At 40.6% G+C, this 23397-nt stretch overlaps 1 protein-coding gene across 1 annotated transcript; it reads left to right on the forward strand.

The window, feature by feature from the left end:
• The first annotated feature begins 244 nt into the window (after nt 1–244).
• Nucleotides 245–6999, forward strand: LOC133996906 (voltage-dependent calcium channel gamma-6 subunit-like). The gene is made up of 6 exons (XM_062436424.1): nt 245–451; nt 2404–2514; nt 2754–2862; nt 4524–4598; nt 5945–6082; nt 6763–6999. The coding sequence occupies exons 1-6, from the start codon at nt 245–247 to the stop codon at nt 6993–6995; spliced, it is 873 nt and encodes a 290-aa protein (XP_062292408.1). The 3' UTR covers nt 6996–6999.
• Nucleotides 7000–23397: the final 16398 nt, after the last annotated feature.

A 23397-nucleotide genomic window follows, 5' to 3' on the forward strand; every position in this document is an offset into this window, starting at 1 on the left:
GTTAAAGTTTTGGCATTTTCAGTTTTTTATCCTCCTACCTCCTTCTTTCAACACTTTTCTTTGTTTTCCATTGTTTTCTTCATGGGCACAAACTGAGGAAACAACAATTTTATTTTATTTTTGTTCTTTTCTCTTTTTACCTATTGTGGAATTTTACCATCCTTGTCGAGGGCAAAGCTCAAAGCTCAAACCAAAGACTGAATCCCACTCTACTGTCTTAGTTACTTTCTATTTTTGTCACAAAATGTGGTCGACTTTTTTGGTGACTGACGAGGAGGGTCGCACAGTGGGCCCAGTGATGCCAGGAGCGGCAGGAGGGGTCGTGGTTGGAGGGCCTCCCGTGGGCCCGGCGGGTCTGACCAACCTGATGAGCGGACGCACTACATTCGGAGGGAACAAGCGCCGCAGGACGACATCAGGAAGCGCTTTGAGTGAAGCCCAGGAAGGAAAGGTGACTGGTTTTTATATTGTGTGATGAAGTGTTCTCCCTGAAGCTGTATGGAAATTAATAGAAGCAGAAAATCATAGAGTCGCCTGCTTGACTAAAATCAGGCCAATCTGCAGGGAAAGGAACGCTCCACAACACATGAATGACTTCTAATGTTAGAAAATACATATTTTTAAAAGATCAAATTCAATTCTTTTGACATTAACCCTTACATACTGTTCAGGGTCTAATTTGAACCATTTCTTTTTACATTTGAGAGCTACAAAAACACAGTTAAACATTTTATTTTTTGCCAGACTTTTCCTAATGTGACCCACAGTTTACAAAAATGGAAACAAAATGCATCATTTTTTTAAATTCTTGTGCAGCTGTTACACATTTTTATATATGCAAATGTACAAAGTTGACCTGTGTTTATAAAATGTTATCAAATGTTCACATCGACCATTAAATAGTGATTGTGAATGTCTTTTAATCAAACATGTATTAATGACTGATGGGGCATTTATGAATTTGAATTGGTGTAGAGACTAATTATAAGTCAGAATATTAACAGTTTGTGAAGGTTTAAGGAGTTAAAATGTAAGTCTTTGAGTAATCTGCAGGTGTAAATTTAGATTTCAACCTCTTTAATCTCATCACTTTCAAGCTTGCACTTCTACACTTGTGAAGCCACTCGTTGACATAATTCCTTCCCTCTCCTCTAAACCTGATGCTATATAACCACAACCCTCTTAAAAAATAAAAAAAAGCCTGTTGAATAAGCGAGGACCAGACAAAATATCTTCACTTTCTAAAAATGCCCTCACTCTCAGCTGTCTAAAACGGTACCTCACGAATGTACAAGTAGGAGTACAAGAGCTCGCCCACACATATCACCTGCTGGTTGATGTGTTGATGACATTAAAAGCTTCACACAGAGATTGTTCTTTTCCTTTTTTCCCCCCCATTTATTACTCCTTCACAGACGTTATTGTTGGATAGCTGCTCTTAGTTTAGGTTGATTAGCTAGCTCATGTGTTGTTTTTGAGACAATTAACTTTATAGCAAGAAAAACAAAACAGCAACAACCGTATAAAGCCTTGTTCTCTTAGTTATAGTGTGCCATTGGTTGTAAGGGCTCCTAATGCTGTATAAATGAATGGGAAAGCACTTTTTGGTGCATGTCTTTGGCCAGTACTTGTTCAATATATCTTAGTGTGAATGTAAGGCTTCTAGTAGATGTACAATTTGCATAGAAGATTAAACATTTAGACATGTTGCTCACTGCTGTAAATGTTTGCATGTACATTTAGTCTTACCGCCGTTATCTGTGTTTATTTGTGTTGTTTTATTTAATGTTTAATGGGGTCGAATATATAGCATACCACAGCATTTATAGTCTACTCTAAGCAATGCCTGTTCCTGAATGAGCGTTGACAGTTCATAAAGCTCAGCAGTAAAAACTCAACATTGCATACATACTTCAAAGCAAAAAATACAAAACTCTCAACATGAAAATACACAGAAAACAGCGCAAAACAAGCAATTCACAAACACTGATGCATGTGTATGATTTCAGTTGTGATCATTAAAACACTATGGCGTGTAAGTAATTCTCTTAGAGTTGCAGATTAAAGGAAACAATGCAGAAAAGGAATAAAAAAAAGGCCACGAAAATGTCTTTGAACACTTCCCTATTTGACCGTGAGACAGACTTGCCGAGCCCTTTCAAGTGACTCATGCTAAAAAAGGGTGAGCACGGCACTGCATGGACGTTTACCTTCAGTAAACAGATACAGTAGATAGGAGAGATACAGTAGATGGTTGCAGTGCCATTGAGCAGCTGGTGCTGTTGAGGTCAATAAAGATAACTGGTATAGGTTATATTATTTAATACCTGAGTACCATAATAAGGTGTTCATGTTAGATTAAGTTTAATATTTAAATTGTTCCGTTTCGTTTTCTGTCTCCAGATCAAGCTTGCGTTCTTCGTGGCCATCGTTGGCGTGGTCCTGACGGTCCTCGGCGTTGGGACAGAGTTCTGGGTGGAGCTGTCACCCCCGAAGAGTTTCTATAGCAACCAGGTGAAACATGAGACATGAGAATGAGCATTTATTGTCTCTCAGAAAAGGATCAGTCCAGGATTTTGTTCTACAGTACAGAAAGCAAAGGGGACAGAAGCACAACTAATGAGTAATTTCCTGTTAGATAGATTGGTGTTTGGTGTCTGACAGGATAAAAGCCTGTGATGGATGGAAGAAGAAGGAGGAAAAAGAAATATTGTTGCTGATTTTTGTGTTTTTTTTGTTGTTTTATTCTGCAGACATGTCTGACAGCTCACTACGGCCTGTGGAAAGGCTGCACCAAGACCCTGTGGGTGGCTGATATCGACCCAGAGAGAGAGAGCTGCGGACCTGCTGAACTGCCTGGAGGTGACTCAAAGATTTACTGACTAGTTTGATGCCCTGGCGCTCTCACTTTTATGACGTCTGACTTGGTCTGTGTGAGTTTTGAGCTGGTGATTGACAGACCAGCTGGCAGTGTGGAAGTCAAACTGGACTTGAGAAGTGTTGGATAGCTCAGGGAGTGAGTTAATGTGAATGAGTGATGTACTGTACCTGACTTTCTGGCTCGATAAATTAATGTTCGGCTCGTTTGATGTTTGATGGCTCAGTCACTGCTACACAGTCTGAGTGAAAGAGCTTGCTTTGGGTCAACATGGATTTTGGAAGTCCTTTACTCTTGGACCTAGTTGGTACACATTTCCATTCCAGCTTCTTACTCCAGGGCGAAGGGCAGCTAATGGAAATAAGTCACAACTGTGGGATGAATAAACTCCTTTGGTCGAGTGTGGCAAAATATTATTAAAGCTAGTTGCAGTATTTCTCCCCTTTTTCCATGAGTCACCTGTATGAACTCCCTTTTGAAGAAGGACTCACATAGAAAGCAAAACAGAGACAGACAGAAAACTTGATACCTATATCTATATCTATGTACAGCCACTTTGGCTGGATTATCTGGAGATTTCTCTTTATACAGTAAGGTTACTATCATGCTGGTACAATTAGGAATACAGTGTTTATGTATATGTAGATGATACCGATCTATACCTACTTGAATTGGGTACAAAAAAGATGATTTTTATAAGCTAGAACAGGGCTGTCAAACTAATTTTGGTTCACAAACAGCTCAATTTGAACTCAAGTGATCCAGCCTTCTTCAATGCAGTATGATGTTCATTTGTGAAATTTTGTCCTCCCTGATTTTATATTTGACGATAAAGCAGGGTATGCATTAGGGCGTGGCTACGTCGTGATTGACAGGTTGATTGGTTCAGAGGTTCAGGAGGGCGCCTCATGCCCCTCCTGATGCTCATATAAGTAGAATCCATGTTCATATTTTTCCCAGCATGCACCTTCCGAGCAGCAGTCCACAAACCAATGGTTGACGTCACGGATGTTACGTCCATTTCTTATATACAGTCTATGGTTTGAATAATGTAGATTTGGGATTTGTTTTGCAGCTCCTGGACTGAACCCCATGCATTAAAACGATGATAGTGAGGAGGGAAAAAAACACAACCGAGGAACGTAGCTTTGATCACACTAATTGAGAGTGATGTGTGTGCGTGTTTGGCTCGCCTGTTGAGAGAGAGAACAGATAGAGGTGTCACATTCAGTTTGACGGCCAAACTCTAATTACTGTAACACATCGTCAGGACGGCAGAATACTAATTGCGCAGGAAGCGTCGGGATTGTCACCTTCAGCTCGTCATTGACGCACATTGGCTGATTATGTTTGATGGTGAATAATTGAAACTAAGAGTGTACAGGAACCGAGGATGTGGAAGGAGGTAGAGAAATGTGGCTGCTTGAATCTCAATTGATTGTTAAGATAAAGTAAATCTAAAGCAGATTACCTGTTTGTGACTGGTAATGAGATGAGGTTGTTTTTTCTCTCTCTCTCTCTCTCTCTCTCTCTCTCTCTCTCTCTCTCTCCTCTCTCTCTCTCTCTCTCTCTCTCTCTCTCTCTCTCTCTCTCTCTCTCTCTCTCTCTCTCTCTCTCTCTCTCTCTCTTCTTTCCTCTCCCTCAGAAACAAACTGCACCTACTTCAAGTTTTTCACCACGGGGGAAAACGCTGTGATGTTTCAGAAGACAACACAAAAGAGTGAGTCACACAACTCTTTTGACTCTATTGGCCTCTCTCAGCCACTGTCACACCTTATCCATCCACTCCCTCTTTCTCTTCTCCTCTACCTCTCAAATTTGACTGCCTCTCTCTCTCTTTTCCCCTTCATCTCCTGCCTTTCTAATGGTCTCCTTTTTATTCTTCAGCCCCCTTGTCTGTAATCTCCCCTCCTTCCCCATCTCTCTCTCTCTCTTTCTCTCTCTCTCTCTAATCACCCCTCTCCTTTTCTGTCCTTTTCTCTCCACTTTCCCTTCACCTCCTCACCACGCTCTTTCAGGTTGGCCATTGTCTGCTCTGTGAGTGTTTTGAAATCTATTCCGCCCACGCTGCGTTCAAGTGTCTCTCCGAGCTGCCGTCTAACCTCTCTTTTCGCTGGCAGCTCAATAATGTATCAAGTTAATGTATCACACAGTGTCATTCGCTCAATGAAAAAAAAGACAAACCTACATTAAAATCTTATTGTTCACTAGTGGCACATCACTGTCAAGCTATATATATATATGTATTTAAGATATAGCATTGATAGTTTCCTCCTGTTCATACTGACCATTAGAAGATCACTTCATAATGTTTACAATGTAAATGATTGAGGACAAAATCCACAGTCCTATTACTGTATGTGCAAAAATGTATTTAAAAGTTAAATCTGAAGCTAATATGAAGCTTCAGCCGTCCAATTGAGTCAAATCAAGTCTTCTATGTTTCAACGTTACAGTGTTTTTAGTACCAAAGTTCCTCTTTTTGTTACTATACTTCCACCACAGCTCAACAGGGAAACACTAAGAGGGAATTTGATGCTAAAAAGACTGTAAATGTGGCAGATATCCACTTGATTTGATAAATATGGATGGATTTCTGCACAAAACAAGAACTTTGTGGATTTTTCCTTAATCACTTACCTTAAAAACACATCAAGAAGGGATCTTTTAACAGAATAAGTAGCTTTTGGAGGGCCATTAGTTAGTTAGTAGCTTAATTGTCATTATATTGAGGGTTAGACAACAATATAACTAAATTTAGATAGCACTCCCTGAGCAATAGGAACATTTAAGACAATTTAAGACATATATAAAACATTGATAATCTATAAGGGCAATAGAGTGTGATATGCAGTAAGCCATATGTAAACAATTGAAACACATTATCTTTTGTATGAAACAATATTTTATTTATATCATTTAAAGATATAAATGAAAAAAAAACCCAACACCATTTGATTCAATTCATCTACCCAGTCCAAAAAACAACAGGTGTTTCTGATATAAGGACCACTCTTACTGTACTTCAGTTCATGAAATCAACACTGTCCTTCTGTCCCTGTGCAGATCTGAATATAGCCACAGCCATGTTGGCCCTCTTCAGCCTGTTCCTGATGGTGATGGGGGCCACCTGCATCACCATGTCTCTCAGCAAAGAGATCCTGTTCTTCCTCAAACCAGCATCAGTCTGCTTCATCCTGTCGGGTCAGTAAAGGAAACCAAACACACACACACACACACACGATGGGAAACATTTGGAGCAACCATACACTGTATGTAAGAAATGGACATAACATCAATGACGTCCGTGCTCGGAGGCCAATAGTATCGGATCTGAGCAGCGCCATCTTGAAAATTTCAGGTGCATGCCGGGAAAAATAAAAACACAGATTCTACTTATATGGGCATCAGGAGGAGCATGAGGCGCCCTCCTGAACCTGTGAACCAATCAACCTGTCAATCACGACGTAGCCACGCCCTAATGCATACCCTGCTTTATCGTCACATATAAAATCAGGGAGCCCAAAATGTCCCAAATGAACATCATACTGCATTGAAGAAGGCTTTAAACTAGCGATTGAGACCATAAACACATTTTGAAAACGTTTACTGAGGTTAGAAATCAAGTGAGAAGTTGGTGAATTCTCCATTGACTTGTATATATAGACGGAAGTCCTTTTGACACCAAATCCGTCGCCCCCTGGTGGCCTTTTGATAGAATGCAGTTTTAAGTTACTTCCGTGTTGGCCTCCGCTCAGAGGACTGGAACTCCCCGCCTGGGAGCAACTCAAGCTCAATATTCAAGCTCTCCTTGGCTGACAGAAATTATTTTAATTGTAAGAATATTAAGACAAATTAATCTGTCTCCGCTTTCTCCTCCACAGGGATCTTGGTGCTTCTATCCCTCGTAGTTTTCCACCAGTCCGTCCTGGCCTTCCTAGCCAGCGACCACAGGGTTCCCATCCACCACGAGCTCTCCTGGTCGGTGTCGTGTATCGGCTGCGCGGGGGCCGTCCTCATCATCGGTGGGGTCCTCTTCCTGCTGTTGGCGTTGCCCTGCAGCCCCTGGCAGAAGTGTTTCCCTAATAAGGACAGTGGAGGCGGCAGCAGCAGCTAGTGGCCTGGAGGTGGTATTGCACTTTATCTGCCCCTTCTGTTTGTGAGGTGGGGAAGGTGCAGAGGGGCGAGACGGTTTCCCAAACACATCTTAGCAAAGAGATGATAACTTAAAAGGTGTCACTTGCATGTTTGTGGGAAATTGGTAACTTAGAAACTCATTATCTTAAAAAAAGAACATATTAAATTCTTTGACAGGTCATTAAATGATTCACTCATGCTCCAATACTTTAGGATTGCATTCACCAAAAGACCAAGAACTGACATTTTCATCTTATTCCTTTCTAAATTGGCTCTCCCTAAAGTCATTTTTATACCCTGACTGGCTGCTGTAAAGTTATTCTCTTTATGGGTAAAAGACAATTTGAGATCTTTTATTTTTTTATTCATGACCCTATGAGTTTGACACAACTAGACAGGCACCAAAAGCTTTAATTTAGTATGATTAAAAATGGGTCCTTTCTGCTCAGATGTGTTTGGGAAACAGTCCTGTAATGTCTTACTAATTATTCTGCAGGGTTTGGAAACAATTAACTGTTAGTTCATTCAATAAAATCATCAGTCTTTTGCATAATTTAAAGCTGCTCCGCTCCTTTGATGTAAATTCATTGGCAAACAACACTTTACAAACTGCTTTTTAAAAAGGAAATCAGCTGGAGGGTAGTCACAGTGATTAGATTTCAATTAAACATATTGGCTAGTTCATTTATCTATAAAGATTATATGTTTTTATTTGTGCTGGTAATTTAAACCATTAACTTTCCTTGAATGTCTCTGGGCTGAATGTGCAAACAACAGTACAGTTTACTGGATCCCAAAGGCAAAGAACCATTTAACGTTGTTGAATTTGTTCATTCGGGCAGCGTTCACGCTCTTTGATGCAAATTATTTGGATTTGAGTTTACATGCGAACTTTAGAGCTTTATTCCTCTTCCTCACGTTTTTCAATCACTAAATCATTTCTACATACTTGCAGCGACAGAAACCATTCGACTGTTATAATGTTCAGCTTTTTAATCCTTACATACTGATCAGTGTCAAATTTGACCCATTTTTACATTTGAAAACTGCAAAAACACCATATACACATTTAGTCAGAATTCCTAATGTGACCCACAGTATACAAAAATGGAAATAAAATGCTTTTTTTTCTTTTTTGTGCAGCTGATACACATTTTTATATAGGCAAATGTACAAATTTGACCTGTGTTTATTAAAAAAATAGCATTCAAACATGTACTTGTGTTCATCATATTCTATAAAATGTTCTCCTAGACAATAAAATAGTGATTGTGAAGGTATTTAAATCAAAAAATCCAAAATGTATTAATGACTGATGGTGCATTTATGAATGTGAATTGGTGTAGAGACTAATTATGAGTCAGAATATGAACAGTATGTAAAGCTTTCAGACACAAATGACTCGGACAAAGACACTGACCATTTACTGTGTCTGGACTCTGATTACATCCACCTGTTGTGTGATTATAGTCACATGACTGCTCAGGTAAAAATAGACCATCAACGCCCCCAAAAGTAAAAAAAAAACCAAACACTCTCTGAATGAACTGAACAGTTTATTGACTTCCGATCTGAAAACCTCAATTGAGAAAAGCTTCACTTCTGCAGAGCTGCCTCTCCACTGTCTCTGTTGGATATTTTGGTTGTTGTTTTGATATTTATTAATAAACATAAAGATAGACATAATTAGAAATGTAAGATCTGCACAGTCATGTTATAAAGGTTTATAATACATCAGTGGTACTTCCTGTTTGACAGCCATGTTCCTTACAATCATCATGCAATTCCTCCTTTCTGAATTGTTTCACATCTATCTTTATAACTGTTTTCTGTCTGGCTGTGAGTGTGACAATAAACAACTTTATCATTATTATATTTCACATGCATTGTTTAGTAAACACTAGTCGTCAGGTAAGGTGCTGTACGTGCTAGACTTTGCATTATTGTCAGACTATAAAACTTTGTAAAGATTTATAGTGTTGTATGTAGATGCTACATGGTGTTAAATCAGCTAACTGTGTGTTTCTACCTTCAGTGTTTTTCTTGGATGATTTATGTTAGAACAGGAAATGCTTCTCTGTGCCTGAATGGAAGGTGAACCGTCTCTGCAACTTTATTTTTCTTCTTTTTTTCCCTTTTTTTTTGTTGTTGAACTGAATCGATTGAGTATGAATGACTTCATTTTATTATTAAACATGACATGAATATTTAATGTCATCCTCTCTCAGGTTCCTTTCCTCTCTTATTCTGCACTCTTCACACGTTTCTCGGCTTACAGTCTCTGCCTCCTCACTAGCTGTTTTTATGAACCACTTTACACCTCGTAATAAAAAAACGCTCTGCTAACTAACTACATATTTCACACTCGAATTTCATCAGTTGTTCAATGTTGCACACAAAATGTCAGATATTATAAACTAAGGCTATGTTTCCACGGAAACGAACTAAACAGAAAACGCAAAAGTGGCGTTGCGCACTCACTTTTCATTCTGCGTTTTTTGGGGGAAATCTGCGTGCATAATGTGACGCAAAAGTTTGTGGAATTCAATGTTGTATGCACACAACACCACAAAGTCCTCACACCTGTGTTGAACCTTCCCTCTACTTCTCTCCCTTGTAGCGCGAAATGGAAAACCAAAACCAAAACCAAAACATGGCTAAGAAGCGAACAAAAACTGACCATTTTGTCTCGGACTACACTTCTCTCCCCCCTCATCTGTCATTGTTGGCCCCGCTGCAGCAGACAGGTATCAGCAGAAGGATGGGTACGTGACGTCACATGGAAGAGCGTCTGTCACCTAGGTTACAGCTTCAGACCGCAGCAAAAACTCTTCTGCATTTAAGGCAATCTTTTGCATTTTAACCCTTTAGACGGGAACGCGACAGTGGAACGATTTTAAGATTTCCACTCTGGAGGGTGGTTTCACTTTTTTGCGTTTTTAAGCCTAAAAAACGCCGTCACTGTCTAAACGAAAGGCACATCTGATAAAATACTTTGTCATTTTCACCCGCGAGTGTTGTCGTGTAAACAGGGCCTAAGTATAATATTCACCACTACTATTTTAAATAACCACACATCTCTACAGGTATTCCAAATCTTAAACATTTTGCTGGACAGATCATTAAATGTTAAGACATCTTCAGGAGTGTCCAATGAATGAGCTCCAAGCAGCAGCTACGGTTTTGAAGCTGAAGCCAATTTCATTTCTTTTTATTTCATTATATTAAAGAGAAATTGTCTTTGGCTTCACCACAATCAACATTATTTAAAAAACAACAAACTGGGAGAGCGTAGAGTCTCCAGCTTCACTACAATCAACACTGATTACAAATTAGGGCAACATTAAAAACAACATTAAAAATGGATTTAAAAACAATAAATAGATTAAATCAAAACAAAACTAGAAAATCAGTTATTTGGGGGGTTGAAACAGGCATTCAATCATTGGCAATAAAACAAAATACAGTTCAGTAGACCCATTACAGAACAGCGAGTGGGTGAGGCTGGGGCGCACTCAATCAATGCCCTGCAAGATTTACTATCTATCTATTAATATAGCAATTTAATAATTTTATGGCACTTGGGATGAATGATTTCTTCTATATATTTCTGCCGTCTTTCTGGCAGTCTAAAGCACCTTCCTGAGGGGAGCACTTTATATATTCAGTACAATGGATGGGGCAGATCATTTATTATATCAAGAACTTTATTTTTAGTATTCATTGCATACTTGCAGCTATGATTTTACGGTCCGTATTAACCAGCCTTGTCAGTTTCCCTTTACATCTGATATCCGAGCGTCCATACCACGCGACCATCTTTAAAAGACAAAATACTTTCCATTAGATTCTTGGACACCATTTCAAGAATATTCTGGCACACCCGAATGTCATTGAGCTTTTAAAAAAAAAAAAATCTATGGTGGCTATCAATATACGGCCCTAAATAGTTGAAATAATTAACCTTTTGAACTGGGAGCCCTATGATTGTTAAAGGTTGATATAAGTCTGAAATGTATTATTTACTGGATATGACTTTTTTTTTTTTTTTTGCAAATGTTTATCTTAAGAGCCAAATATGGAGAGAAGCTACATCATTAAAATACATGCTTTCCCCTGCAAGGTCCGTTTTACGTAGGAGGCAGCCAAGAGCCATATCATCACATCATCAGCATATTTAAGAAATATACAAATTTGAATCTTGGATCCTGAGCTCATTTTAATATTCACAGAAAATAATAAAGGTGATAGGACTATGTTAAGTCTTACTCCTTCAGATTTAGTCTTTCCCATTACTCTACAATAGATAACCACTTAACGTACAGTTTGGAAATAGCAGGTTAGTGAAATGAGCATGGACACCTGGGTTATTCTAGTGTTTCAATGCTACGTAGGGTTTGTCTTGCCAAGAAAAGCAGTGAGATCCATAATAATGCCGCTGGGACTTGTACTGCAATATTTCACAAAGTTAAATGTTACTTGATTACAATACCTGCCCTGTTAGCACAATTTAGCTAACGTTAGTCCAAGTGTGCATCATTCAGTGTTCTCAGTAAAGTATCGTTAGCTTGGGTCCAAAGTAGCGGGGGGTTGTGTTTGCAGAGTGTGAAAGAAAACACCCCTCACTCCTTATTTGGAAGGTCCTGGCTCCAAACATAAAGGATGGTGCTGACCATAAACTGCAACTCTGAGCTTCAAATTTGCTCCAATGTCAACTAACAGGGCCAGAACAGAGAAAACATATACTGTATATGTTAATAAAATATATTTTTTTCATTTAAATCAGTTCATGAATCAAATTACCAACTGGAATTCAAACAATAACAAAATACAAAACTAAAAAACCCTCCTATCAGTAGTCTTTTATCATTGGTTGTAGACTCTCTGTCCATAAAAACAACATGTCAGCTTCTTGATTATCACAGAAATGTTAACTTTCCTTTTATATTTACATATTTCATAGTATTTTATAAACACAGTGAACAGTAAAGAGCAGCAGAGGGAAAGAGAGCAGTGACATACAACAAAGTTCTCCGGCTAAATTTGGCCGGATGTTGCAGTTGCATGTTACATGCTGTTATACGATCCAGTGCATAGCTCGACTGCCTGACCGCCAGCCCCGACCCATATACCCCCCGTCTTTATACCACACGCCCACGTCGTAACTGATATTTCCGACAGCATTTGAAGGCAGCATAAAAGGTAGATTACCCAATTTATGACAACAGGTTGAATCAAGTTGCTTTTGTCATTTCCAAATAAATCAACTGAATGGAAATATGTGAGAGCTACAGGCATTTTTGGATGATGTGTGTGTGTGTGTGTGTGTGTGTGTGTGTGTGTGTGTGTGTGTGTGTGTGTGTGTGTGTATGTGTGTGTGTGTTTCCATGGATCGTGGTTTCAGCTCTACCCCCTTCTACCTCCATCAACATTTACCGCTGGTTCATTTCTTGACATCGTGCACACACACACAGCACATCTCAGTCACTAAATTGACCTCCTTCCAAGGCTCACGTCTCTCCGAAGCGTCTCCCACGCTGTTTGGCTGCAACCTCCACGGGCTAAATATAGAGCGTGGCCAATAGGACTGACGTGGTAGGAGCAACACAAACCTGGAGACAAACTGTGCATATAAACACACTCGCCAATTGACATGTTCAGATACACACATGTGAAATTACACACACAGGATTTCATAGACTGAGCGTATTAATGCACAAGCGTGATGAGACATACTTAAGCGTTCACAGTGTGAGCTCAACCCAAACCCCCCCCCCCCCAACCCGACGTCATTCATTCCCAACGTCATCCGATCCGCTCCGATGCACCGCAGAGAATCAAATTATCCTCCTCAAATTTAATATGAGAAGAAGTCATGAAGTAAAGCGAGCGCCGATCTTTAGGCTGTTAAAGTTATAACGTTTCAATTTGAGTCAGCAGAGTCGTCCTCACGAGTTAAGACCAGTTTTTTTCCCACTCCAGCACCTGTCACTCATGTTGATGTGCTGACTGACGAGGAGGAGGGGGGGGGGGGGGGGGGGGGGGGGTAATCTGACACAAGCTACTTGACTTGTATCCCAGCTGGATAAAGGTAAACAAACCACTAATGCCTTGCTACTTGGCCATTTTATCTGCACCTTGTGATGCCAGCAAAAAGAGACAACTCTGGGGTTAAATGTGTCTTTTTCTGCAACCTGTCAAAGCATTTAGTTTAGTTTAGTTTACTAATTTGAACATGTTAAAATAACAAAATGGACTTTATTTGAGATAAACAACAAAATAGACTATAACCCTAACCATTCAGTGTTTGAAAGGGTGCAGGGGGAAGTAAGGAACTTTTCTAATCCTACCCCCTTTTTTTCTCTTTTTAAGCTCTAATAATGCCAAAAAAACTTAAAAATGTATTTTCCTGCAAACATACATAACTATAATCAGTGTTATACTTGTTTCTGTACCTGTAACAGTGACATTATCATCCAAAATCCAAATTTAGCATAACGTCCAGAATATAAGCAAAATAAAAATTGAATTTAACCAGAGTTTCTATCCATTGTCGTTTTGTGAAATGTAATATTTGTGTATTTGGAGTTCATCAAGATAAGGAAGTCATGCCTTTTCCATAATGGGCTCTTAAATGTAGAACACACTGCAATGGGAAACAATAAAAATAACTCAAGATATTCAGGTTTTTTTTTATAAAAGTGTTAAATGCAAAATCAGACCTGTATGCATTTTTTAATACAACTGGACTTTAAATGTAAAAATTGATGTTTTAATTTGTATGTAGCTTGTATACTTTCATTTTCTTTCTTTCTGTTATTAAAATCCTTAATAATCCTTAATATCCTTCCTTCCTTCCTTCCTTCCTTCCTTCCTTCCTTCCTTCCTTCCTTCCTTCCTTCCTTCCTTCCTTCCTTCCTTCCTTCCTTCCTTCCTTCCTTCCTTCCTTTGTTTTAATGATCCAGGCTGTTTTTGGCCCTTGAATGAAGATGAGTTTGACCATCCTGCACTCTCATATTTTATGCTCTATTTTAATATAGCTTTTTTTGTTTTCTTGTCACTTTGTTTTCTTTTTATTATAATTGGGTTTTCTTTTTTTTTTAATTGTATGTTTTAATGTTTCCAATTTTTACTGTTTCATATGTAAAGCACATTGAGTTGCTCCTGTGTATGAAATAAATAAAGCTGCCTTGCCTTGCATTGCCTTGTTGCCCTAAGTTATAAACTATGGGAAGATTTTATATAATGTATATGACTTTTTCATCTTTGGTGGAAAATCACAGGTTGTCATGATTTTTCAGATTGTTTCACTTCATTGCATTTGGCCTCTCTGTTCCCTAAAGAGGAACAACAACGCCCCTCCATCCCCTCCCCTCCTGCTCTGTGCTTCTTCCTCCAGGTGTTCCACTTCCGGCTAGGATATCATTTAGATCAGGGGTGTCAAACATGCGGCCCGCGGGCCAGAACCGGCCCGCCGAGGGGTCCGATCCGGCCCACTGTCCTTCCTTCCTTCTTTCCTTCCATCTTTCCTTCCTTCCCTAATTCCATCTTTCCTTCCTGTCTTCTTTTCCTTCTTTCCTTCCTTGTTGTCTTCTCTTCCTTTCTCCCTTCCTTCAATCTGTCCTTGCTCTCTTACTTTCTTCCTTCAATCTTTCCTTCCTCCATTTCATCCGTCCCTCCTTTTCATCTGTCCTTCCTTCCTTCCTTCCTTCCTTCAATCTGTCCTTCCTCCCTTTCTTCCTTCCATCTTCCCTTCCTCTCTTCTTTTCCTTCCTTCCTTCCTTCCTTCCTTCCTTCCTTCCTTCCTTCCTTCCTTCCTTCCTTCCTTCCTTCCTTCCTTCCTTCCTTCCTTCCTTCCTTCCTTCATTTTAATGAACATTGCAACTATAGTCAGTGATCTACTCGACATTATCATCCAATTCCAAATTTAGCATAACGTCCAGAATATAAGCAAAAAAAAAAAAAATTGAATTTAACCAGAGTTTCTATCCATTGTCGTTTTGTGAATTGTAATATTTGTGTATTTGGAGTTCATCAAGATAAGGAAGTCATGCCTTTTCCATAATGGGCTAATAACTCAAGATATTCAGGTTTTTCACAAAAGTGTTAAACGCAAAATCAGAAATTTTTTAATACAACTGGACTTTAAATGTTAAAATTGATGTTTTAATTTGTATGTAGCTTGTATACTTTCATTTTCTTTCTGTTACTAAAAGCTTAATTTGGGACTGAAAACTAGGAATAGCTGTAATGTCTGCATGCAGAAAATCTGTATATTTCAACTTGTTTCTAACAAGTGGAAGTGATACTCTGAAGTTATAAACTGTGGGAAGATTGTATAATATATGACTTTTTTATCTTTGGTGGAAAATCACAGGTTGTCGTGATTTTTCAGATTGTTTCACTTCATTGCATTCGGCCTCTCTGTTCCCTAAAGACCATCAACGACGCCTCCCCATCCTCTCCAGTCTTGTGCCTCTCCATTAAATTACAGCCGCTCATCCTTCCCCTCCTGCTCTGTGCTTCTTCCTCCAGGTGTTCCACTTCAGGCCAGGATATCATTTAGATCAGGGGTGTCAAACATGCGGCCCGCGGGCCAGAACCGGCCCGCCAAGGGGTCCCGTCCGGCCCACTGTCCTTCCTTCCTTCTTTCCTTCCATCTTTCCTTCCTTCCCTCCTTCCATCTTTCCTTCCTGTCTTCTTTTCCTTCCTTCCTTCCTTGTTGTCTTCTCTTCCTTTCTCCCTTCCTTTCATCTGTCCTTGCTCCCTTACTTTCTTCCTTCAATCTTTCCTTCCTCCATTTCATCCGTCCCTCCTTCCATCTGTCCTTCCTTCCTTCCTTCCTTCCTTCCTTCCTTCAATCTGTCCTTCCTCCCTTTCTTCCTTCCATCTTCCCTTCCTCTCTTCTTTTCCTTCCTTCCTTCCTTCCTTCCTTCCTTCCTTCCTTCCTTCCTTCCTTCCTTCCTTCCTTCCTTCATTTTAATGATCCGGCCCACATGAGATCAAATTGGTCTGTATGTGGCCACGTATAGCTTTTACAACTCACGGATCAAAGTACCGTATGACAGACCTTTACTACAGCTGACGAGTGCTGCTAACTGACATTCAATCAGATGTGAACCTGCACGTTAGCACTGTCACACTATTCGAGAGGGAGATTTAATTACTTTGTTTATCCTCACATACTGTTCAGATTAGTCTCTACTAACCATTAGTTATTAATAAATGTTTAATTTATCCTTAATGAAGCAGTATTATAGTTATTCATCATTATTTTATGGTCCAGGAGAACATTTTTTATAGTATATGAAGAATACCATAACACGTTTGAATGCTAATGTTTGAATTTCGTACTAAATACAGGTCAAATTTGTACATTTGCATATATAAAAATGTGTATCAGCTGCACAAAAAATAAAAAAAAATGATGCATTTTAGTTTAAACTTCCTGCCGTCCTCCCGGGTCAAATTGACCCCGTCTGTATTGACTATTCCTTCTTTCCTCCCTTCCTTCCTTCTGTCCTTCCTTCCTCCCTCCTACCTTCCTTCCTACCTTCTTTCCTCCTTCCTTCCTTTCCTTCCTCCCTTCCTTATTCCTTTCCTTCCTTCTTTCCTTTCTTCCCTTCCTTCCTCCTTTCCTTCCTTCCTTCTTCCTTCCTCCTTTCCTTCCTTCTTCCTTCCCTTCCTTCCTCCTTTCCTCCCTTCCTTCTTCCTTCCTCCTTTCCTTCCTTATTCCTCCCTTCCATCCTTCCTTCTTTCCTTCCTTCTTCCTCCCTTCCTTCCTTGACTCGTGACTCATTTTTATATATTAGGAAAAATCGACATAGAAGAAATGTGTGTAAAGGTGCTCAAATGTAAAAATGGGTCAAATTTGACCCTTGAACAGTATTTAATGGTTAAAATGGTGTTAATTCAATGTTAATATAAGTTGGCTCAACATCATCTTCCTGTTGGAGCTTTAAGACTAAACAGTGTGTGCACAACTGGATTCAAGCTTCACCCCTAAAAGTCCTTTAATCTGAGCATCATCCAATCTATAGGACATTTATTTTATTTATTTATTTGATAGGGAGAGAGCATAGAAAAAGAAATTACACCACTCACAGAAATATGAGAACTCGATAAGTGAAGAGTGTACCCGATGCAAACTGATATTAAGCCCTTAATATTTTGCAGCTTTTTTGGCTTGAGACCAGAACATAAGTATGAGGGAGAAGTAAGTTGGACCTTCCTAACTGGTCTGTCTACAATTACAGCAGCGAACATTCACCCAGAATGTCACACACACACACACACACACACACACACCACACACACGCACACACGTCTAGACAGCCGTCATAAATTTAAAACCGAAATAAGCAATGAGCTAAAAACAGAATTCATTGGCCTTTTAAAAGCACGGCCATGTTTACAGCTTCATCTGGTGGTCAGTGTATCAGATGTCGTTATAAAGTAGTACACTCACTGCATTTAATCACACTCACTGATTAGATATTAAAAGTTGAGGCGGAAAATAAAAAGCTCTGATCCTGTAAAAATCTCTCAATAAATTACAAAAAAAATGTTTGAAATAAGAGAAAGTCGATATAATCTTAACCTTTGTGTCGTCCTGCCGGGTCAAATTGACCCCGTCTGTTTTGACTGTTCCTTCCTTCCTCCCTTCCTTCTTTCCTCTGTCCTTCTTTCCTTTCTCCCTCCCTCCCTCCCTCATTGCTTCTTTCTTTCCTCCGTCCTTCCTTTCTTCCTTTCCTTTCCTTCCTTCCTCCCTTCCTTCTTTCCTTTCCTCCCTTCCTTCCTCCCTCCTTCCCTTCCTTCCCTTCCTCCTTTCCTTCCTCCTTTACGCCCTTCTTCCTCCCTTCCATCCTCCCTTTTTTCCTTCCTCCCTCCTTTCCTTCCTTCTTCCTCCCTTCCTTCCTCCTCCCTTCCTTCCTCCTTTCCTTCCTCCTTTACGCCCTTCTTCCTCCCTTCCATCCTCCCTTTCTTCCTTCCTCCCTCCTTTCCTTCCTTCTTCCTCCTTTCCTTCATTCTTCCTTCCTTCCTTCCTTCTTCCTCCTTTCCTATTTTGGAGTAACGAAAGGGTCACACTTTTACTGTATTTGATGATTCATCACAAAGGATTTTAATATTCATTATTACTCATAATATCAGGAGTTTAGACCAGTTTTTAATGTGGTTTATGTCACTTCTGCTCAGGTAGTATGAGATGAGTTTAAACTGTGTTCCAATCAGGCGGGGAGTTCCAGTCCTCTGATCGGAGGCCAACGTGGAAGTAACCTAAAACTGCATTCTATCAAAAGGCCACCAGGGGGCGACCGTTTTGGTGTCAAAAGGACTTCCGTCTCTATACAAGTCAATGGAGAATTCACCAACTTCTCACTTGATTTCTAACCTCAGTAAACGTTTTCAAAATGTGTTTATGGTCTCAATCGCTAGTTTAAAGCCTTCTTCAATGCAGTATGATGTTCATTTGGGACATTTTGGCCTCCCTGATTTTATATGTGACGATAAAGCATGGTATGCATTAGGGCGTGGCTACGTCGTGATTGACAGGTTGATTGGTTCACAGGTTCAGGAGGGCGCCTCATGCTCCTCCTGATGCCCATATAAGTAGAATCCGTGTTTTTATTTTTCACAGCATGCACCTGAAATTTTCAAGATGGCGCTGCTCAGATCCGATACTATTGGCTTCCGAGCAGCAGTCCACAAACCAATGGGTGACGTCACGGATGTTACGTCCATTTCTTATATACAGTCTATGCTTCCAACCAGCATTGTATCATTAGTGTGGGTAGTATATGCAAATTAACAATATTTAACTTTCCTCCATGTTGCCTTCCTTCCTCCCTCTTTAATTTTTCCTTTGTTCTTCCCCTGCTTCCCTCTTTCTTTGCTCCCTCCTCCTTCCATACTTCTTTCCTCACTTCCTTCCTCCCTCCCTCCCTTCCTTCTCTCCTTACTTCTATCTTCTTTCCTTCCTTCTTTCCTGCCTCTTTTCCTCCTTACTTCCTTCCTTCCTTGTTTCCTCCATCCCTTCCTCCTGTCCTTCCTTGACCTGAGGACAACAGGAGGGTTAAAATAATGCTGAACTAGTCTTTTCTGTCACTCTTCCTCCCTCTGTGGATTGACAGATTAAATTGTTTCTGACCTCGTTAAATATTTGGATAATTAAAACCTGTCATCTGCATTGACACACTTCTCTTGACCTAAAAACACACACACACACACACACACACACACACACACACACACACACACGCACACACACACACACACAGTAACATGAGCTGCAGCCTCCAACCACTAAACCCCCATTATGTACTGTATATACCACACTGTATATATAGATAAATCCAGCGGTTGATTTATGGGTTATGCTCTCAAGCGGCGAGATGTTTGGGTTCTTCATGATCCCTCCGACTATGTGAAGTATTTCAGTCGTAGAGCACTAGTCTGAAAGTGGCTATGACGCAGTCTTCTTCACAGTCTGGATGTGAAGTATTGCTCATTAAACCCAGAAGGAAATACTTGCTAGCTCATGAGTTCATTCATCAAACTTCATGCATGCATTGTCATCAGAAGGAACGCAGCATTTTCATGGAAGTGGGGAAACCCTGTGAAAGTCTGTCTTTCCTCCCTCCTTCTCTCTTTCTTTCATTCCTTCCTTCCTTCCCTGCTTACCTTCTTCCCTTCCTTCTTTCCTTCCTTCCTCTTTTCCTTTCTAACCCCCCTCCCTCGTTCCTTCCTTCCTCCGTCCTTCCTTCCTTCCCTTCTTGCTTCCTTCTTTCCTTCCTTCCTCTTTAACTTTCTCCCTCCCTCCCTCGTTCCTTTCTTCCTCCATCCTTCCTTCCTTCCTTCCTTCCATCCTTCCATCTTTCTTTCCTTCCTTCCTTCCTTTCTCCCTCCCTCCCTCGTTCCTTCCTTCCTCTGTCACTCCTTCCTTCCTTTCCTTCCTTCCTTTCTCCCTCCCTCCCTCGTTCCTTCCTTCCTCTGTCACTCCTTCCTTCCCTTTCTTCCTCCTTTCCTTCTTTTCCTTCCTTCCTTCCTTCCTTCCTTCCTTCCTTCCTTCCTCCCTTCCATCATTCCTTCTTTCTTCCTCCATTCCATCCTTCTTTCCTTCCTTCCATCCTTCTTTCCTTCCTTCCATCTTTCTTTCCTTCCTTCCTTCCTTCCTTCCTTGACTTGAGGACAACAGGAGGGTTAAAAAGGCAAAAAAAAGTTCATTACTTGAATCAAAGCAGGCAGAAAACATGACTGAGTGATGCTTTTTCCAGACTGAGCAGTGCATCAGGTGATCAGGCACATTACTGGAGAATGAGGGGCTGGTTTATATACTATAGGGAGATAATGAGGTAATGGGGAACAGGTGTGCTCGGTGATGGAGAGTGGAAGTGTCAGGAGATGTTAGAGGCAGAGAAAAAAAGGCAAGAATATGCAAAGTAAAGGTGTCTGATGTGACAGTATCTCACAAAAGCACAGAACAGAAGAGACGTCCAGCAGCCTGTTAAAAATGGATGAAATTTACTTGAAAGGTTTAAATTTTGTATAATATTTTTTATTTTAATGGCATTAAATGACAGTATTTTTTAGCATTACTGTTTCTGCAGGATTTTCCTCCCCTGGACTTTCCATTATAAATGTGGATGTTCATATTCTGACTCATAATTAGTCTCTACAACAATTCACATTCATAAATCCTCCATCAATCATTAATCCTTTTGTTTGATTAGTCTTATGGGGAAAAAAGACATTCACTATCACTATTTTATGGTCCAGTAGAACATTTTATAGAATATGATAAATGCAATTGCAATGTTAACATGCTGATTTTGGATTATTTGTTAAACTTGTACATTTGCATATATAAAAATATGAATCAGCTGCATGAAAAAACCCCCAAAACAAACATTTTATTTACATTTTTGTAAACTGTGGGTCATATTAAGATGAGTCCGGCTAAAAGAAATGTGTTTTTACAGCTCTTAAATGTAAAAAAAAGGGTCAAATTGGACCCTGAACAGTATGTAAGGGTTAAAGAGCTCAACATTATAATATTCGAATGATTTATGTGGCTGAAAGTGTGCAGAATTATTTATAGGAAGGAGAATAAAAATGGGAAGAACAATAGTGTGAATACTTGTCAGCATTCATCCTAATGAGAACGTAATCTTGACTGACAGACGTCCGTACGCCCGTCGGCTTACGGACGCCCGTCTGCGAACCTGCTGCTGTTATCAGCGACTGCAGGCCTCGGCCGGCTCTTCCCCACCAAAGAGCCCCGGGAAGGAGAGACGGCCGGACAGCGAGCATCACACTGAATGACGAGAGGAAATTAAAATGCAGAGAAAGTCTTCACAGGTTGGCAGACTCCTGTTGACACATGAAAGCTGACACGAGGTGGTAGCTATTTATCGTTCCCTCGCTGAATGTGAGACAACTGTGCTGCTGCTGCTGCTGCATTCAGGCTTAATGATACAGGAGAGTGAGGTGAGGTGCACCATGGGGGAAAACACCGGTGCAGATGTTGGTCTGTTGTTAGGGGTTACTGTATATTATGTTTTATTAAATGCTGAACACAGACCACCTGATGGGGGTTTAATGGCGAGTCCAATCTGACTGTCTGGAGTCGACTGCAATTATTATTTAACCCTCATGTCGTCCCCCCGGGTCAAATTGGCCCCATCTCTTTTGACTGTTCCTTCTTTCCTTCCTTCCTCCCTCTTTCTTTAATTTTTCCTTCGTTCTTCCCCTCCTTCCCTCTTTCTTTGCTCCCTCCTCCTTCCATACTTCTTTCCTCACTTCCTTCCTCACTTCCTTACTTCCTTCCTCCCTTCCTTCTCTCCTTTCTTCTTTCCTCTTTTCCTCCCTCCCTTCCTTCCTCCTTTCCTTCCTCCTTCCTTTCTCCTTCTTTCCTTCCCTCCTTCCTTCCTCCCTCCTTCTCTCCTTCTTTCCTCCCCCCACCTTCCTCCCTTCCTCTTTTCCTTTCTCCCTCCCTCCTACCTTCCTTCTTTCCTCCGTCCTTCCTTCCTTCCTCCTTTCCTTTCCTCCCTTCCTTCTTTCCTTCCTTCCTTCCTTCTTCCCTCCTTCTTCCTCCCTTCCTTCCTCTTTTCCTTCCTTCTTCCCTCCTTCTTCCTCCCTTCCTGCCTCTTTTCCTTCGTCACTCCTTTCCTTCCTTTCCTTCCTTCCTTCCTTCATTCCTTCCTTCCTTCCTTCCTTCCTTCCTTCCTTCCTTCCTTCCTTCCTTCCTTCCTTCCTTCCTTCCTTCCTTCCTTCCTTCCTTCCTCCTTTCCTTCCTCACTCCTTTCCTTCTTCCTCACTCCTTTCCTTCCTTCTTCCTCCCTTCCTTCCTTGACTCGAGAACAACAGGAGGGTTAATTTTTGAGTAATAATGGACCTTCTGTCACCAGTTTATCAGATGTTTTTTTCTATAACGGCGGTTAATGGGGAAAATGCTTTTTGGGGTCACAGTGGATTTTTTTGTTGTTGCAGTCCTCCAGTTGGCCAGCGGTACCAATTTAACCAACCCAATTTAAATGATTTGGAAGCTGCCAGTATGCTCTACCACAACTGCTCATTAAACGGATAAACAGCCGAGTCTGACAACGTCTGTAACTTTCCGAATCTTACAATCAAACACTCACACTGACTTTACATCATGACTGGTCAGCTGTGCAGAAGAGTCTGAACTTTTCCCTTCAAGCTGTGTTTTCAGCTGGACTGCAACAGTGGAGTCAGACTCATAAACGCTGATGTCTGTCCGTGACCGAGTGAGTCACTGACTGAGTTATGAAGTCACACCATTGATTAGCCGAAGGCGGACGAAGCTAAATGCAGCTTGAAATGCATTTTGCACCAACCGGCAGCCAATGGAGGAAGCTGTTGTTATGTCACTTTATTAACTTTTATGTTAGTGAGAAAGTAACCATTTAGATCCCCAAATATGTGACTCCTGAGCTGATCGACTGGTCAACGTCCATCTTCTTAATGAACTGATCTTTGTAGCTCTTTGGTAATTTACCAGTCGCTCTAATGTCTCTCTAGCATTTTGATCTATGACATAATTCCTTTTGGAAAATAAGGTTTTTTGTAACCTTCGTGTCGTCCTCCCGGGTCAAATTGACCCTGTCTGTTTTGACTGTTCCTTCCTTCCTTCCCTCCCTCTCTCCTTCTCTCTTTCTTTCCTTCCTCTCTATTTCCTCCCTCCCTCCTTCTCTATTTCTCCCCCCCCCTAGCTTCCTTCCTCCCTTCCTCTTTTCCTTTCTCCCTCCCTCCCTCCTTCTCTCTTTATTTCCTCCCTCCCTCCCTCCTTCCTTCCTTCCTTCCTTCCTTCCTTCCTTCCTTCCTTCCTTCCTCCCTCCTTTCTTCCTTCCTTCCTTCCTTCC

Source organism: Scomber scombrus, chromosome 16 (assembly GCF_963691925.1).
Source record: "Scomber scombrus chromosome 16, fScoSco1.1, whole genome shotgun sequence".
Classification (NCBI taxonomy): Eukaryota; Metazoa; Chordata; class Actinopteri; order Scombriformes; family Scombridae; genus Scomber; species Scomber scombrus.

Excerpts from the sequence above, each read along its gene's own strand:
- LOC133996906 (XM_062436424.1), top strand. The coding sequence starts at position 245 with ATGTGGTCGACTTTTTTGGTGACTGACGAGGAGGGTCGCACAGTGGGC. Across the intron at positions 2,515-2,753 it reads AGAGTTTCTATAGCAACCAG|ACATGTCTGACAGCTCACTA; the intron begins GTGAAACATGAG and ends TTTATTCTGCAG. Across the intron at positions 6,083-6,762 it reads AGTCTGCTTCATCCTGTCGG|GGATCTTGGTGCTTCTATCC; the intron begins GTCAGTAAAGGA and ends TCTCCTCCACAG.